This window comes from Halictus rubicundus, chromosome 5 (assembly GCF_050948215.1).
Source record: "Halictus rubicundus isolate RS-2024b chromosome 5, iyHalRubi1_principal, whole genome shotgun sequence".
Classification (NCBI taxonomy): Eukaryota; Metazoa; Arthropoda; class Insecta; order Hymenoptera; family Halictidae; genus Halictus; species Halictus rubicundus.
This window is the reverse complement of record NC_135153.1, coordinates 1,080,117-1,099,160: the sequence shown is the minus strand read 5'-3', so window position 1 is coordinate 1,099,160 and position 19,044 is coordinate 1,080,117. Positions and strand designations below refer to the sequence as shown.

The following is a 19,044-nucleotide window of genomic DNA, read 5'->3' as shown; positions in this document are numbered from 1 at the left end:
TCATACTTGAAGCGGCCATTTTTTTTCTCGTAATAAAATTCTATACGCGAGTGTTACAATTTTTTTGCCGCGCGCTCGTGGTGTCTGTTTAATGAAGATAAAAGCAAACTTCTTTTTTTCCATCGGATCGGTGTCATAAAAGCCGAAGCAGTTCGGTAGAACAGCGTTTATGGCACACGTTTAAATCGTGTCGTTATTTCTTCCTATGACAGATTTACTGCCGCTCCATATTTTACCATTTCTTGCAGGTATCCATTATACGAAAGCGTCCGTACTGCAGCCAGCAACGTAACTTTGTATTCGCAGCGTACGCGTATAATTAGAATATACAATTCAAGACGCTTCCCTTTCGCCCGTACCAAGAAATTTATGCTTTTCAAATAACATTTCATTCCTTTGCGCGTCCCCGTTTCCCTCCAATTTTCCATTTTTATCCCGGCAAGACGTCGCGGAAGAATGCAATGAAGTCTGTCTTCAAAGGGAAATCACGGACTAGTTTTCCGTCAAGTTACGAGATAATGAAGTTTAAAATCAAACGTTCCGTCTGCGGCCTCCTATTATTATTAACCGTCGCTCCACGGCGGAAACTGCGAAACAAGAACACTGCCGCTCCGCTTTCGGCTTAATAAGCAAGCATCAGACCCCGGTGATCGAAGCAACAAATTACATCGAACAGTCCCCGCGCGGCGTGCCGTCTTGAAACGTGCATTTTATTGTCAGCGAGCTGATCGCGAGCCATTTTATACTCGACCCGACGCTCTTCGTCATCTTCACGGACCATTAAACTATCCGTTCTTTGCTTACAGTGTGCGTCAAAAAGACAGCACTCTCTCTCTCTCTCTCTCTCTCTCTCTCTCTCTCTCTCTCTCTCTCGAAAACAGTTTTCTTCGTTTCAAGGCCGCATCTTACTTTAGTTCATATTTTTCGAGATTTCAAGGTCATCGGAGTTCTTTGTTTCTTCAAATGGAATCACATATTTTCACAACTGAAAGGGGAGTGATTTTACACCAAAAAGATCCGTCGACAATATAGGATAAAATTTTTGAAGCTTTGTTTTCGAGAAACTCGAGTGTGAACATTGGAAAAAGTTGCGGTACGATTCGGAATTACACCCATTATTGGCGCACAGTGTAACGGGTAGACAAGTTTTCCGAAAATTAGACAAGCCCTTTAAAAAATATTTCAGAGTGTCTCGTGTTTCTGACTCGGAGAGTAGACCCTAAACTCTTGATGCGGACTTGAAAGTTTTCGCAGGCCCTAAGCAGTGTGTGTATAGTCGAAACGCGGCGGCTGATCATCGTGTAAAAAGTTTTAGAGCGAAAAAGCGAAAATTCGCAGGTTCCATAAATGTTTTCAGAATCGTTCTTTGCTTATTCCTGAAGTTTCGACGTAACCTCGTGCAAGATGCACGGACACTCGAGGGACTTTTATAATTTTCAGGCGGTCCCTTGGACATTCCGAGGCAGCAGCCACGAGTTGGATATCTCTCCTTGTTCCCCGGACTGTCCTCGTAACCAAAAATGCTGTTCCGTCTTAGGAAGGCTCGGTTACTCTGTTTTTCATTCCTCCGGCCGGTGCATGCCCGTGACAGCGACCGGTCCCATTGTGTGCACCCTTTTTCCGGTTGCTTCTTATTCACGTATACGCTCACACATCCGCGATACTTTTTCCATCTGTCAGCCATCTCATTCTGCCTCTGACCCATCCACCACCCACGCGACCTTTTCTGTACTCATTTTTACACCGACCTATCCTCTCGTTGTATGAACCGGCAACGCGCGCAGTCCCCGGGATGGAAAAGAAAACCAACAAGACGAAACAGCGCCGCCTTCGCGTTTAGCTTCTCTCCATTTCGATAATTGAGAAACGTTTGGTGCCACCGTCGCGGCTCTCGCGATCCCTTGAATTATGGCGGCAATCGTACCGTTCGTGGACAGCTCTAACAATAAGTTAATCTCTATAGTGCTGCTCGCGGGTATCAACGGAGAGATCCCAACCACCCACTAAATCTTTCGCTTTTGTGTTCGTTCGCGACGCCGGATATTTTCGGCCCGGGGTAAAACAATATACTCTATACAACGTACGCGACACAAAGTATTCTATGCGTGTACATCATTTATTCATCCGCCTAGAATTTTTCGCGATGAGGTCAACGTCCCTATTTCCGATCGTGTCCCGATTTCTGCTCAGCACGCATACTTTTTTATCCAATGTAGAAACTTCTTCTCGCTTAACAGGTGACCCAGGTCCGATTAATCATTATCTGAAAAGCTTATAAATATTATTGAACTACAGTTAGACGAAGCACCATTGTCCATATTTTTATATTTATAGCATTGTGAGCATGCCCCCCCCCCCCCCCGCCAAATTGAATACATACTGAAATATCAGCACCCTTTAACCATTCAATTAAAAAGATAATGAGTCGATATCTTCAATAGATTCTGAGAAAACAGCTTGGAACTCTTTAGTTGGCGCACCCTGTATATGAGGCTCAATATAAACTAGGATCTACTGTAAAAAGAAAGATTGAAACAATTCCAAGAAATGGTGGTAACACTGCCTATAAACATTAACTACCAGTTCCTCGGCATTTTAGGATACAACAGTATCAAAAAAGAAAATTATTAGAGCACTGAAAAAATATTATTAGTCGTTTCTGTCTGTAAAGTATTATAGTATGGGATGTAGAGGTATAGGATGGACCACTCACGTTATGTGGTTTTAGGTCTAATGGCATCTGTATTACAGGACCTCAAACGTTCGCCAGCCCACCCTAGTCTGTTCAGTTCGCTCTAACCCACTCCAGTCTGCTCCAGTCCGCTCCAGTCAGCTCCAGTCAGCTCCGTCCCGCTCAAGCTTGCTCCAATCCGTCCCAATCCGCTCCAACATGCTCCAGCCCGCGCTGGTCTGGAATACGCGGCAGTCAGCTTCAAACCGCTACGATTACAAAAATACGAATAGAAAAATATTAACTCTAAAAGTTACATTAACACAGGGTGTTCCAAAAATGTTGTACTTCCTTGAAAGAGGTAATCCCCGAGGTATTTGAAGTAACTTTTCCCTTTGCGAAAATGTTCTCCGCGGCTTCGTTAAGGAGTTATTAACGAAAAACGTGGGCCAATCAGAGCGCGGCTACACTCAGCGGGACCTGCAGCCGCGCTCTGATTAGTCCGTGGAACGAAGCCGCGGAAAACATTTTCGCAAAGGAAAAAATTACTTCAAATGAACTTAGGAATTACCTCTTTCAAGAAAATACAACATTTTTGGGACACCCTGTACAGTTCAATGTGTCATTATACAGGTCAAAATCCGTATCGCTCTGCACTCTATTGGCAGCCGATCGAACTTCAACTGAGAGCGAATGGTAACACTCGATAGATGTTCGATGGTTGTCAAAGGAATCTTGTTGACTGTTTCAATCCAGTAACAACAAAATATGACACTCTATGTATACACACGTGTATATATTACTTTATAGAATAGAATATGTAAAATATTTTTTAATTTAAACTGTACACGTATGTTATCATTAATTCAGGGAGAAATATGATATTATTCGGTAGAAAGATAATGCGGATACGTATATAGAAACAAAAAATGCAATGTACGTGACAACTGAACGTGATATTGTTTTTTCCTACGCGAAGTGTCTTTTTAGAGAATTTTCATGATTTTCGTGTGAAACGTTTTTATTTGGAGAAACTTATAATTTTATTGTTGTCACAATTCGTTTTTGTTTTGTGATCTTTCGAAATATTTAAAGGTGTCGTACTGTAATTGATTAAGGCACAAGGTAAGTAAATGAGACTGTAATTGGTTAAGTTTACTTCTGACCGTATTTTCAATATTTTTTTTTAAATTTTTATTTATCTTTCAATGCATAGTCGAAGTTTTAATAATACTTTGTATGTCAACTTTCGAGTTTGAACAAGGTTGTGCAATTAACCGTGTAATGAGGTTGCTCTTACTCTGCTTAGTACTTTCGTGTCATACAGTGGAGTAAATTAATCAAATTTTAATGCAAAAGAAAATTTTCGAATTCGATATAATAGTCCGTAACTGTAAAAGTGTATAAATAACTGATTGTCAAAGACCAGTGTAGCGTAGCACCATCTTTTCTGAACCGGAACAAAAACAATAAAAATCTTTCTACAAAATTTGAAATTTCTACGGGGTATTCGAATCTCTTTACTGAAATGTATATTATACGTTGTAACAGGTGTATAGATGTCGTTTCGTTGCGAAGTAGCATAACAGTAGCAAAATCGTCGGACCATTTACAAAATTTGCTTGTGCGCCACAAACGTTGTGCAATGCCTGGACTTATCCAAGTTTGTACTATGCTGTCCTCTGACGGTAGTCTATCGAACTAAAGACGAAGCTACATGGATGAACACAAACGTGTTTGAATTTGCATAGGCAGCGAGTGTGACGAGGACAATAAACCTCGGTCATTGTGAAGAGACGATTACCTGGAATAACAGACACCGGTGGGATCCAGGGAAAACCGCGTAGAGTACAGCTGCGATCGCTTGAACGGAACAAGCAATTACCGTCGCGATCAAGATAAAAGCGAAAATAGACGACCGATAAGCGAGAAAAAGAGAGACAGAGAGAGAGAGAGAGAGAGAGAGAGAGAAGAAGAAGAAGAAGAAGAGAGAGAGAAGGAAAGAGCGAACAGCTGACACTAACACGTTCCGTGAGCGTAGATGGCAGCGCGAGCTCAGTTGTTGATGAGCCACCGAGCCGAAAGTACAGGTATCGCCATCTGATGACCAGACAGAATATGCGTTCGCAAGACGCATCGAAACAGAACGCTCAAAGAAAAGAGAATCGTTCCGCGATTGTGTTGCATACGGCCCCGCGCGCGGCTATCTAACTGTAAAGCCAATTCTGCGAGGAAGTGAGAAAGATTCGCGTTAACGGTTCGCTCTTTCGTACTTTTTTTTTTTTGACGGGCGGCTCGTAGCGTCCGGACCACGAGACGAGTGCAACAGTGATAGAGAAGTTGCGGGTGGAGGACGGCGAGAGACGACTGTCTATCAAACGCGTTTTGCCCGTACTCCCGGACAAAGGGATATGCTCTGAATTCGGGGAGAAATACCCGCAGCACATGTATCTCGGATAGTACCGCCCGTGTTCTACGAGGTCGTAGCATGTGAAAATGGATTATAAAGCCAAGGTGTACAACGCTGCGAGGGAGGGCAAACTGAAACACCTGAAGGTAAGTCTATTTGTTGAATTCCACCCTAACGGCGTAACTGATCGTCGTTCGGCTCGAAAATGCTTCTTCCGGAGTTTCTTGATCTTATCCGATAACGGTGATTTTTAAATACGCGTTCTGAGATCCTGTTCCGAGTCCAATCACCGGTTATCGACACTTCGACAATTGATGTGACCAAATATTAACACTTTATCTACCGGGAAACCTATTAATAGGTTTTTACCTGTGCTGTACCAAATGGAAGCTGAAAAATCTTTCACGCAATAATCCCAAACAAAATTATCAGATTACCGTATTGAGTTGTTGGTTTTTGAAGCTTCTGTTGCTTTTGACGAATTTATTAAAAAATCCTCGGCCACGGGACTTCCAAAAATTATGGTGTAATTAGTCGCCGGTACAATGTGGTAACATCCTGTGACGCACGGATGCAGCGGTGATAGCACGGACGCTACGTATTCGCATCCAAATTGTAGTGTGAATCACCGTAAAAAAAATATGTGTGAAATATTTATACTGGGGAGGTTAACATTGGAGACTGTATGGACATTCAGTGTTGGCGTAATACATATCCAGTGTATTTTTACTGCTTCATGTTTCTACGAGTCTTATTTGCGTTATTCTTTTTTTGCGTTGATGTGGATATCACGCGTTAACCGGGAAAACATATTGATTAATCTTACAAGTACTCTGCGTGAAATGTTACTTTATATTTTTTACTACGCCACTGTTCACATACCGTAAATGCTAAATCTGGAACTGTTCATATAGAACGATTGTTCATATCGTTCGATTGAGCGATCAATACACATTTGACAATAAAAAACAATATATTATATCCATATATTTGGATAGACAATTTGAAAGAATTGAATGCATCTTTGGAAGAAATTTTGATGTTTCCGACTTCCGAGTATTGTGTGTTTTTAAAGTTCTCTCCTTTTCTTATAAATCTATATAAATTACTTTTACATATTTACAAATTAATTTTCACAGACTCACTAGGGTAAAGGACCCAGTTACTGTCGGGGTACCAATTACTATGCCTATATTAATTATACTAATTCTTAAATTATAATGAATATTTAAAAAAAGGGATACAGATTAACTAATATCTCTTTTTTTAATATTCATTATGCTTTAAAAATAAGTGTAATTAATGTAGGTACAGTAATTGAGGCCCTTATCCTATTGTTTGATTGTACGCAGCACTTTCGTTTCGATAGTTACTGAAATATTGCCCATGTAATGTAAACAACTTCAGAAATTGCGGAAGGTCACGAGCTCGTGTTAGTGTCGTGTTATTTTTAGTTGTGGTTCCTCCATCTGTAGTTAACTATAACATTCTACCGTATCTTAACATTTTGTACTAATTGTCCAGCAAAGAATAGCTTTTTACTCATACGTATATGTTTATATTTATTCTCCCGCCATTTTTTAGTGAAAACATGAATGCAGTTTTATGAGTATCCGTAACCTAAATACTCCACGGTGAATGCATCATTATATAGAATGAATAAATTAAGTGACGATAGTTTGTAAGATGTCAAAAATATATCTGTTCGACGAATTGTATAGTAATACAACTTAACATAATTTTAGTGCGCAACAAACATTGTTGTCGAACGGTACCCCTGGTTTTATTAATAACCTTTCTCTACGCAGCAGTCGAATGCACACGGTGTTTCAAAAACTGCATTTTGCGTCCATTGTTGTAATCCATAAAACAAATTCTCAACGGTCTTCAATCAAATACTTTAACAATTTTAATAATCTCTTCGATCCTAAAATAAAGCATACGGAGTAATTTTTGTAGACGTTAAAATAACCGATTATAGGGGAATAGGTCGAACAAAATTATAATGATTAATAGTCTGCGAATTTTTATGCAGAATTAAAATTGTTTGCCTCAATTACAAGTAAGGAGAGCCAAGTAAAAATTCCTTTCTTCTTTATATAATAATGTTATAATAATTTTTTAACTATATAATAATATTAACTTAGCAGATTAAATATTTTTAATCTGTCCTCTGCTTAGAATTGCACCTACTCATTTGTTATCATAAATATATAAAATCCGCAATGATTAACTTTGACGGTGTTTTCTACAATTACAGTAGCGCGGATTTGTGTAGTTGATATTTCATCCTAGTAGTTCGAAACCTCGAACGTGGACCATCTCTTAACGTTTATGATTCGTGACCGGCTTATCTTACACCGTACGCCGGCTTGTTCCACCTCTAACAGTGATAATATGAAGCAATTCGTTCGATTCATGCTTTTGAAGTGTATTGCGGCAAGAGGAGGCTAGCTTCTATGTACTCCCTTGGCTCACGTTTATCTCGAGTAGGAAATAGCCACGGCAAACAGCAGTTATATTTAGCAGTCGAGACGTCCGTCCATAGACGCTAATGGGAAGTCTGCTTAGTTGAGTTTCCGTACGTATGCGCTTTTATACTCGCGCGCATCTACCGTGTACGTGTCCCACCGCGATGCATGAAATATGAGAAACATAGAGGGTGGAGTGGTGGGGCCACTACAGGTAATCAGAATTGCGGATTATTCGAAAGAACGTTACTGTGAAGCTACAGCTAGGAGCAAAATTATACCAGTGATGTACCATTTTACCAGAATATTTATCAATGGTCTATTAAGACGGGATCACAGAAAAATTAATGGGGTTTAGATTTTTACTTGTTTCGGATCTACGAAGGCTGCTCCCATTAAAAATATGAATTTCATTCCACTTTCTTAAAAGTCTATAAAAATTGGGAATTGCATAAACATCCGCTAGACGTAATAAATAAGAAACGCAACAGTTGACTTTTTCTACAATTAGCACGATAAATACTTGAAGGCTTTCCAGATCAAATTTTTATTTTATTGTAATTGCACGATAATGGAGTGTAGAAAATTGTATACGAAAAGAATTTTTAATTTTTAATTCATATGTATCAGTCGAAATAATTTATTCTTGTAAACGACAGATTTGGTTTGTGTCAGTCATTGACGTTGTCAAAGTCCGAACATTTCTTAGAAATAGCTACTAAGCTTTAGTTGAACCGAAGAACCGTAGTTTGCATATTTTTGTTGGCTCGGTGCATGTTATTGCAATTGTTAAATTGCCCGTGATCATGCGCACGGTTTCAGCATGGCAGATTACTCGAAGGGGGTCAATGTCGGCGGGTATTGATTAGCCTGATAGTTCAAGTAGTGTATTCGGCATATAGTTCGCCTCAGCGAATATGCTAGTTATGGTACAACGTGATACGGGGAAAACATTGTTCTTATGTTTGCGGTGGGAGGGTCGTAATCCGTCTTCGAGCTCACGATCGATAACATACATTGAATAATTATGCTTGATTCCGATACGCTATTGGCGATTTATTAAAATTACTCTAAAATTGATCAGATGAGAATTGCGCCATTATTACACGAAAATGTTATTTAGAAGTGTACAAATTTTTTATTTTGTACAGACACTAATGTAACGAATCTGACCTAAAATAATCTTTTTCTAGTTTCTACGCCATACAAAAATAATTTCGCGAGGTGCGCCGTATAATCGAAGAAATTCCTTTTGTACATACATTGCTTTATAAAAATTACTGAATTTATTCAGATTTCTCGCAATTTTTACAGCAATATGTGCTCGAAGTGAGCATGAGTAATTTCAATAATCGTAAAATAAAACCGGTTAAAAGATGTATATTTTATTTTAAATTGTAGTGATCGTTTTGAAACAGACTGGTATGCGAACAATGAATTACATGTATATAAATAACGCAGTAATCTGTGAAACGAGATATTGGACACTTCACGTCGGGTATACTCAATGGAATGAAGAGGCAAGATATAAACGCCTCTAACTCGATAATTACGACCTACCAGCTACTAATCTCTGTGTGTTTATTTTCTGTATTGTTTTTTCTTCATAATAGTGTTATCTGGTTTTATCTTGAAAGAGTTCCGATTAGAGTGTTTTCTCGTTCCAATATTTACACAGACCATTGTAGATACCTTAAAGTATTACAGTGTTTTCTCGATAATTTTCAACAACACGGGTGTTGCCAGCGACATGTATCGTCCAGGTGTTATGGAATTTCTTAAAAATGATTTCCATCTAATACCAATCTACTGCCTGGGCAACTGGTGCTCGCGAGCCACATGTCCTCTTCTCACTCCTGAGACCCCCCACCATGCTCTTATGGAGTGTGGAAAAAGGGGATGGGTGGCAAGTTACCTATATACGACGCATAGTCGCCAGATCAAGACTTGTTCCTCCACTCTAATGGCCCCTTCTACCGCGCTATTTCACACGCTTCCGCCGCGGACCGGTCACGTGACGCATTTCGTCTCTGTCGTGCGTACTCCGATACTGGCAGAGAGAGGGTAACATTTTCCCCTCAATTCGTGCTCCCTACTCTCATCTGGCGACACTGGTAGGAGGTTATCAGTTGTGGCCAATCGTGGGGGAGCCTGTACACTGGTAGTGCGGTTGTGAAGCGATAACATAAGAAAAATGCATCTGCCTCCTTTTTTTAAAATGGAAATCTATGTTTTTGACTGCATCGATTGACGCAGTTTCTTGGTACTCTACATAAAAGTATATTTATTATTTATTATTTAACTTTGCGATGCACTAAATGTCAGTGCAAAGGAAAACGAAGATGCGAGTTATCGATCTTATCTATCCGAGACATCGATCTCTTTCAGACCACCTTATTATCGCGTCGTTAATCAATTTTCTGACAGAATCGTTGGAAACGCGTTACCCTCAGTTGACTTTGTCCCTACGCCGAAAGTTTACCATTAGGATGCAGGACGTATTGCAGTATCTCGTCAGGATCATCTTGTCCGCGGTTATTTGCCAATCATCGCGGCGATACCTACGTGAGTACGGAAAGAAGCCTTGGAGGTCCAATAACAAGTAGAACCAGTCGGTTTTGCACATTCCATTAAAGCCGCGATTACTTGTCCACTCTGATAAACAAAACGCCTCAGAATTTACGCGGCATTACTGTCCGCTCGTGAGTTATCTCCTGTATTCCGGTAAACAACGAAGTAGGAAGTACATATAATATAATCGTGGCACGGAATTACATGATTCACGTTCGACGAAACAAAAAATCCTAGACGTAACGACCGTATGTGAATTCTAAACGCTGAGCCCTATTAGCGCATTATTGCCGGTGGAATTGCTGTTGTTTCATTTCTCTGTTTGTCACGGTGCTCCATATTACGCGTTACCTAGTCGGCTCATGTAAAGCACTTCAATTTGATCTGTTCGAAATTTATTATATTTTTTCCCTTTGCAAAAATATTTTTCGCGGCTTCGTTCAGGAGTTATTAACGAAAAATCGCGGATCAATCAGCGCGCGGCTACAGCGGACGGATCGGCCTCCCGCTGAGCGCGAGGTTGGCATTGGCCGTGCCAGAACCCGCCCACTGCAGTCGCGGTCTGATTGGTCCGTGTTTTTCGCTAATAACTTCTTAACGAAGCCGCGGAGAACATTTTCTCAAAGAAAAAAGTTACTTCAAATGACTTACGGAATTAACTCTTGCAAGGAAGTACCACATTTTTTGGACACCCTGTATAGTAAGCAAAATGTCAATTTATTTGGAATTTTGGCTGAGACCGCTTTCATGATCATCTATATTTATATATGTATTTAAATTAATGTAAACAATGATAAACACTTCAAAATAAGCTCTTGTCTCCAATGTTGCGCGTGCACTATACAGGGTGTCCCACGCAACTGGAACAGGCTGTACCTCCTAAAAGGTTGGGAATAGAGGAAAATGTTGAATGGCATCAGACGGTATATAATACGCAACTAATTGTATGCACTTTTGTGCATCGGTGCATCAGAAAATTGCAACTGCACTTTTTTTAAAATGGAAACCTACATTTTTGACTGCACCAATCGATGCAGTTTGTTGTGCTCTGCATAAAAGTGCTAACATACTTATGCCCTAAACTTATTCGTTAAGAAGTTATCGAAGCTAAAAATTCTATCAGTTTTTGCGGTCGGTCGGCAAGCGTTCCGAAGTACTTGCGTTACAACAAGTGTTCGAATGGTCCTCCATCGCAGTCCAAGCACTTTTCCATCCGTTTCTTGATCTTGTGCAACACATTCCTTATGTCCCTTTCCGTAATCTGGATATTTCGTGCTGTATGCATTGTCGGAGTTCCTCGAGATTAGTGATAGGGCGCGAATACACCCTATCTTTCAGATATCCCCATAAAAAGAAGTCAAGGGATGTGAGGTCCGGTGATCGCGGTGGCCATAAGATCGACCCTCGTGTACCAATCCATTTCCCTTCATAAGTTTTGTTCAAATGCCCGGCAACTATGTATGAGTTGTGTGCTGGGGCACCGTCTTGTTGGAAGTACCCCATCTTTTGCCGTTCATTTAGATTAGAGGAATATCTGTATTGTGTAACAGGACTAGTAGGTCGGATTGCAGAAAGTTCAGGTACTTATGACCGGTCAATGTTCCGTTAAAAAAATGTGGGCCGATACGGCACCAAACGTTCACACTGTATCGTATCTGGTTATTTGTGTTCCTCCTGAGACGCGGATTTCCAGCGGACCATGTATGTTCATTATGTCGATTGAACATTCCATTGTTTGTGAATGTTGCCTCGTCTGTCCACAGAATTTGAAACACAAAATCTTCATTTCCCTGAATACGCCGTAAAAAATATCGGCAACAGTTCATTCTCCGGACTTCGCCCCCAGGCCGCAATGTTTGCCCAATGGAAAACCGATAAGGATAAAAGTTCTGCGTTTTCAGAATGCGTTGAACAGATGATTTGGAGATTCCACACTCTCTAGCCAGATCTCTCACGGACGCATGTGGATTAAATTCGATGTTCGCCAGTGCTGCTATCACACTATCTTCGTCTTCAGCTATCGGTTTCGGCACGTCTCGTTTTGCTTTGTGGAAGGAGCCATATTGGCGTAAATTGAACTCCAGTTTGTAATAGTACGAACGCGTGGGTTGTTGCACACATTTATATTTCTCGATACAGCCTTGCAGTCTCAGTACCATTTTGGTTGCATTTGCAAAACAAAATGAACATATCAACTATTTCGCTATTCGTAAATGATACCATTTTGAAACTCTGATTCGACAAACGATCGCACACGGGAACTAAATGATTACTGATGGGAATCTTAATCTTACAGCGGCTAGTATTAGCAGACGCTCCATGTTTACAGACATTGTAATACATTCTAATGGATAACGTTAGAATAACGTAACGATAATGGTACTCCGGAACACTTGCCGAGACCGAAATAATTCAGTGAACTTTTAGCTTCGATAATTTCTTAACGAATAAGTTTAGGGCATAAGTATGTTAGTACTTTTAGTCAGTCAAAAATGTAGGTTTCCATTTTAAAAAAAAAGTGCAGTTGCATTTTTCTGATGCACCGATGCACAAAAGTGCATAAAATTAGTTGCGTATTATGCACCGTCTGATTCCATACAACTTTTTCTTATAACATTTTCCTCTATTCCCAACCGTTTAGGAGGTACAGCCTGTTCCAGTTGCGTGGGACACCCTGTATAGGAAGGCTGAAAGACACTTGTTTACTCGGTTTTCTAAGTTGTTTACATTCTCCACAGTTGAGAGCAAGAGCCAAAATTTACGCGAGAGCAAGATTGTAGAAAATAATAAACTTATTTTCGGATGATTACATTAGGAGGGTCGCCCACTATGCTGTACGCGCCGTGCCTCGTAAAATTATTTGCGTGGGTGTCAATATGGGCATACCGGAATTCCCCAATAACTTCATCAGCGCAGCGGTTTGCCAGTGAAAGTTTCACTCGAATCGAACAAGCGACGTATACCCAGGCGTTACACAAATTTTGGATTACGCCCCCAAACTGGTGATTCGTCCCCTGTTTATCCCTACCAAAGGAATCATCTCTTCCCGAGCTTTGGTAGGGAATTGTGGGTGAACTAGGACATCTACACTAACAAGGGACATAGTTTGTTGAAAAATATTTAACGCGTATTTTTTTTCTGCAATGGTCCATATCTAGTGTGTGAAAACAGCCCTCTTTTGGGGGTGAAAACCCTATTTTTCGAAATATCTCAGGAACTAGAGGGTCCAGGACCATGATTTTTTTTTAAATTTGTGTGTTGTCGATCGAGGAATATAGTCATATAAAAAGATTCCCGAAAAAAAGATTTTTTAAATATAGTTTAAACAATAGTTTTGTTTTGTCGGGTGTGTAAACATATTAAGAATGAAAATAAACTTGCGTTTCGTTGCAGTTTGTTGTAAGTCAGGTAGAACATTTTTATTTTGCACGAAGATCAGCAGTTTAGTTATCAACATTTGAAAAATACTTGTCTACGGAATTTCCAATTTGAAAATTTCTTCTGCCCGCCACTGTACATTGCGGAAATTGATCCATGCATCGTGTTTGATATTCTCCGCTTCGTGATTGCGGCGCCAGAAACGTCACCATATGTTCGGTCAAAAGGTCTCCGTAAAATCAAGACTTGAGGAGTGGAGTAAATTGGTGTCAACCTTGAATAGTAAGAACTGAAGTTGCGCAATTTGCACCGTATCCGCGGGAAATCGAGTAGAACACGACAGTTTGACCGCTCTGCGATGATTGCATAATGTCAAAATGCCGATATTACATCACGCCAATAGGATTAACGATATATCAAGATCTGCTCAGGGCAATTCTAAATTCCAGATTAATAAACAAGCGCGCCGATCGAGTCCAATCCAGAAGGCAAATTAAATGGATTCTCCTATTTTGAACGGGGAATTCAACGGAATAATTCATCGAACGTGTAATAAAATTTACTTGTTTGACTACTTAACAGCTTGTTAGTGTCATTAATTATTCAATAAAGAATCGTCGATGACTAACAATGATGTTGTGAAAATATATTGACGACGCAGTTCTTGATTGATAAGGGAAAATCGAGAGATTTATAGTTAGTATATTTGCTGACGGATTTGTTTGATTTTGCAAGAAGTATAACACTCATTGGAGTAATCGAAAATTGCGATCGAAAGGAAAGATCCTATTACGATAAAGATTTCTCGATCCCATTTGTCCCGCTTTCATTGAACTTCCACGATTTAATCGATTAATCGTGCAAAAGATTGCAACTTTTCTAATTTCTGATTTTTTTTTTATGAAACTCTTACCATCATGTTCGTCACGTTTTTTCTGATTAAAATGACACCAAACACGACATAGTTACGATCACAATTACTTGTGTAACAAGCGAAGTCAATAATTCGTGAATACCTCTACCGTAACTGTCAACGCTTGTTACGCAAGTAATTCTGATCGTAATTATATCGTGTTTGGTGTCATTTTAATCAGCAAAGCGAGGCAAATACGATGATGGAAGTGTTATTGACGAAAACCGAAACAGGGGAATTTTGATTTTTAAATTTAAAAGGCTGAGCTGGCACGAGTCCCTCGATGTTTACCGAAAGCCCAAACCTCAGTTCCTCTTTCTGTTTCTCTACGTTCGGCACACTACAAAGAATGTAGGATGTCTTCTATAACTGTCGCTTGGCAGACCCGATGATACGACAGTTACGGAAAAGATACTGTATCGCGTAATTAAAGGAATTTTCTCCATCTGCGATTCGAGGTTGTCAGCAGCAGATACCCATCTGCAGTTAATTAATCGGAGGTACATCGCTGCGGCTACTCGCAAAAGTATTTCGGTAAATGCTAACAATCTGATAATCTGCCACATTCTCTAAGAGACGATACGCGCGTTTCAGTGGACTTTCAGCGGCGCGGACGCTGTCAATTTCCACCGGACGTGCATCATAATGATTGTTACGCGAGCTTATTAATTTTCATACAAACCATGGACGGAAGCACCCTCCCACGTCATCAAGGTTTTAATTTCCAATAGCTGGTATTACATAAATCGTACCGGGCTCCCGAAGCTGCATGAAAATCGATAAGGCTCGCTTGTCTCGCCGCGTTCCACGCCTCTTGTTCTCTTCCACGGTACAAACAAGAACTAATCTGCCTAACCCTCCCCATGACCCCGCCTCGTTCCGCGATAATCGACTTGGTCGAAATCTTCACACGATATCTTACGAGTGGATCGAACTGTCTGCTCCTCGCATCTTATCTCGAGAAGCTCCGTGAGTAACTCTTGCCGTGCACATATCGAATGCAGGGGCGCACCACGATCCTCGTAGACCCTCGACATTCTTCTAATGACCTCGCTGTCAGCCAACTCTCAGCCACCCTCGCGCGATGGATTCGTCGTCTGTCCTGAGGGTAATTCTGTTTTCAAGATTACAGGGCTTAAAATACAGTAATGTTTCGGGCTGAACTTAAAATTGAACTTTCCCCCTCCCCGGGTACCTATTGTACAGGATGTTCTGAAAAGTATCGAGAATATTCCTGGGGTGCTTCTAAGCAATATTTTCTTTTCCCATTTCGCACTGGAACGTTTTGTTTTTGTTGAGGGGTTATGTGGAAATAATTATACGGGAAGACGGTGGAAGAAATATATTTAAACGGAAGAAGCCGTTGTCGAGGTGTCTACAAGACGAGCGCACAGCTAGAACTAATGCCCAAACGCGAGGGCGGCGATGCGTACCTTCATACCTGAAGCGAGGACGACCTTCAATAAAATAACGGGGAATCAGGTATTTCCCAATAACCTTAGGATGTGGGGTTTTCCACAGGGTACGGTAAAAGGCCTAACGTTTTACTTTAACAGTTTTTAACGAAAAACACGAATCAATCAGAGCGCGGCTGACGCCCACTCAGCGGCAGACCACGCGGAGCGTAGTGTCAGCGTCGAGCTGTCGTTGAGCCGTGAACAAGAGAAGGAGCAGAAATTTTAACTCTTTATAAGATATTGTATAATACTGGGCATTTGACAAAATAAATTTTGCTGTTTCACGGTCCCGACTTTATCATTCCTGTGCTCTTTTGTCTCGGGGAAAAACCTATACATACCTATAAATACCCTCGGGGGAATAAGATAAGATTATCTTCCACGCAATTTCTGACCCAACAACCATCTGTTTGAATCGAGACTCTGAGAGCTTTTGAATTGCTTGCGACAACGGTCTGACTATAATTCCTAAGATACATTCCGGGAATAGTCGTACGTTGAATCGCACGGCCACCTGGATTCCGTCGAACAACATGAATCACTGTATAGGCTCTCTTAGATACCGAAGTGTGTATCATACTCGAATTGTAGAGGTTTAACAAGTCCTATCTTTTCTGTCCTTGTAACCTTCATTCGCTTCCGGATTTATTCTCGAATAAACAAATAAATTTTTCGATTCTTTTACTTCCGTAGGAGTAGCATCCAGTGATGGAAATCTCTTTGATTGAAATTTGAGATAAAAATATAGAAAAGATAGATTTAAAATAGAAAATTTTTTAAAGTCCTCCAGTTGACTTGTTAAATCTAATATTCGCGATTATGGTCGCTTGCAACATTATGTATTCAGAGCTCTTTCATTGAAAGCATTTTTTTTCACACAAACGTTTCTCGCGATTAAATATTAGGGGGACCCATAAGTAATCAATTATTTTAAAATCTAAAACAGACTTTGTAGTAAATTCCAGTTTTTATTTCTTAATTTATTATACAGGGTGGCCCACATAACTCTTAATAACTCAATATCTCGAAAACTATGCCATCGATTTTAAAGTTCTTGGTCTTAAATTGCACGGACCTGAAGGGCCTTTCTAATTACATAAACGCGAAGTGGCGCCCCCTTTCTCTTTAAAGGGGGCCGGGGTACCTTTATAATTTTAAATAGAACCCCATATAAAACGTTACATATTTAGATTCTACAGGAAAAAACAAGTAAATTTTGTCTGAAACATTTTTTTGTCAGATGTTTCCATAATGAGATATAACAGCTATTTCCGAGCGCTTCAAGTAAGTACATACCTACAGTCGGGGACAATATTAAGTGGACACTCTTAAAAATCGCATAACTTTTTAAAAATTGGTCCAAATTACTTGCATTTTTTTTAGATATTCGACCGACTAGTTTGCTAGGCAAGGAGTAAACAAAAATTTCTTTAAATTGCAATTGGTTGAAATGATAAAGAAATAAAAAAATTATGACTTTTCAACTTTTTTATCTGAGGCTTCAACGATAATTTAAAAAATGTGTTTTGTAGATTCCGGTATTGATAATAACGATTCTACTAAGAAATGGATCTCTACGAAATCTGGATAGCAATGAAGTGCAAATTGATCGACGAATATTCTTGTTGGTCTCAGATAATTGATGCGGTATATTCCTTGCCCATATGCCTTTCCCATTTCGTGTAGGTGCCTCTGTATAGCTGCCCATGTGGACCGAAGGCTTCTCGATAATTCTTGTATACTTAATTTTGGATCAGCTTCCACTAGAGATTTTAGGGTGGCATTATCAAATTCAACTGGTCGTCCACTTTGAGGCCTGTCAGAGATATGATAATCACCAGCAGCAAACCTTCTGAACCAACGTTGACACTTGTTGACCTTTTTAGAATATTTAGAACACAGGCTGCTTTACCGAAAACTGTAAAAGAATACGTGTTTCCTCTTCAACGATCGGTACAGAACTGAAGGCAAAACAAATTCTTTGCAAATAATTGATTACTTATGGGTACCCCTAATATATTGTTCTCGGTTCATCTCTGCTGTATGATAAATATAGGATCTCTTGTAATATATGTTTCGCGTTTTAAAACCCCTAAATTATGAATAACACGGCGAACTTCGAATTTTCTTTCTCTATTTCGCCTTCGAGCGAGAAGAATTTTCTTTGTTCGCGATTTTCGCCGCGTCGTTTCAGCCGCGCTTTGTCCTCCCTTCGTTGTCCGGCCGTATGATGCCCTTTTCCCTCCTCCCCCGTTGCAATTAATCCGTCTGTGTCGTGTAAAACGAGGGGTAAAGGGACGAAGAAGTAACGGGGTGACCCGCGAACGTCGCGCGAGTCAACTCTCTCATCGCATGTTCTAATATTACTCGGCTGGCGGAATATACGGTGAGTCAGGAGCCATAACCGTGCACACGCATAGCTGTGCACGCCGAGAAAAGACATCGCAAAGTGGGCTGGAATCGTAAAAAACCGGAGAAAATTCATAAATCTCTTAATGATACATCTTTACTTATAAACAGGACAGTTTTAAGGGTTTTTGGAGTCGCAGATTACGATTTTTTTGTTATGATGAGGAACTACTTTGTAATACGCGATAACACACACGTTCCACAAGTCGTTCACCACTTGTCAGCGTTAAACAGTGCCAATGCGAGATACGTATTCGATTGGTCACCTAATTTCACCGGGTCACATTTTAATTACCGCGACCTGGTACATTGTGATTGTTTCCCACCTGACTATGTATTGTATCTCGCCAATCGCATATTCATTCGATTGCAAACGAGACGTGAGGTCGGCAACTTTGTCCGATCCGTACCAATTAATTTGAATTCGAATTGAACGCACGCCAAGAGTCTACAAGTCAGCATTGATAATCACCCCGATTAAATTAATTACTTTTCATATCCTCGAGCTCTTTCCCGTTTGTGAAATCGGCGTGCATGATTAACTTCGACTGAAATTGCGATAGACTCAAGGTAAATCAGAATTCATGGCAGGAAACGATTTCTTTGTAAGACACGATTTCAACAATAGCGATTGTGGATGTAGAATGACATTTTTTTGCACGAGCATTCGTTTTCGAATCGGTTAAAAACAGCAATCATTTGAAGAGTCCTTGTAGAAAACAATGTAAATGCCAATTAAGCTATAGGTCAGGGATGGGCATTTT

At 40.2% G+C, this 19,044-nt stretch overlaps 1 protein-coding gene across 1 annotated transcript in view; it reads left to right on the top strand.

Annotated features, from left to right (window-relative positions):
• The first annotated feature begins 4,707 nt into the window (after positions 1 to 4,707).
• The window catches only part of LOC143353952 (protein fem-1 homolog CG6966), a 50,630-nt gene continuing 36,293 nt past the window's right edge, over positions 4,708 to 19,044 (top strand). Inside the window, exon 1 of the mRNA XM_076787568.1 lies at positions 4,708 to 5,227. Within this exon, the coding sequence (XP_076643683.1) occupies positions 5,168 to 5,227 (60 nt within the window). The 5' untranslated portion in view covers positions 4,708 to 5,167. The remainder of the gene's footprint in view (positions 5,228 to 19,044) is intronic.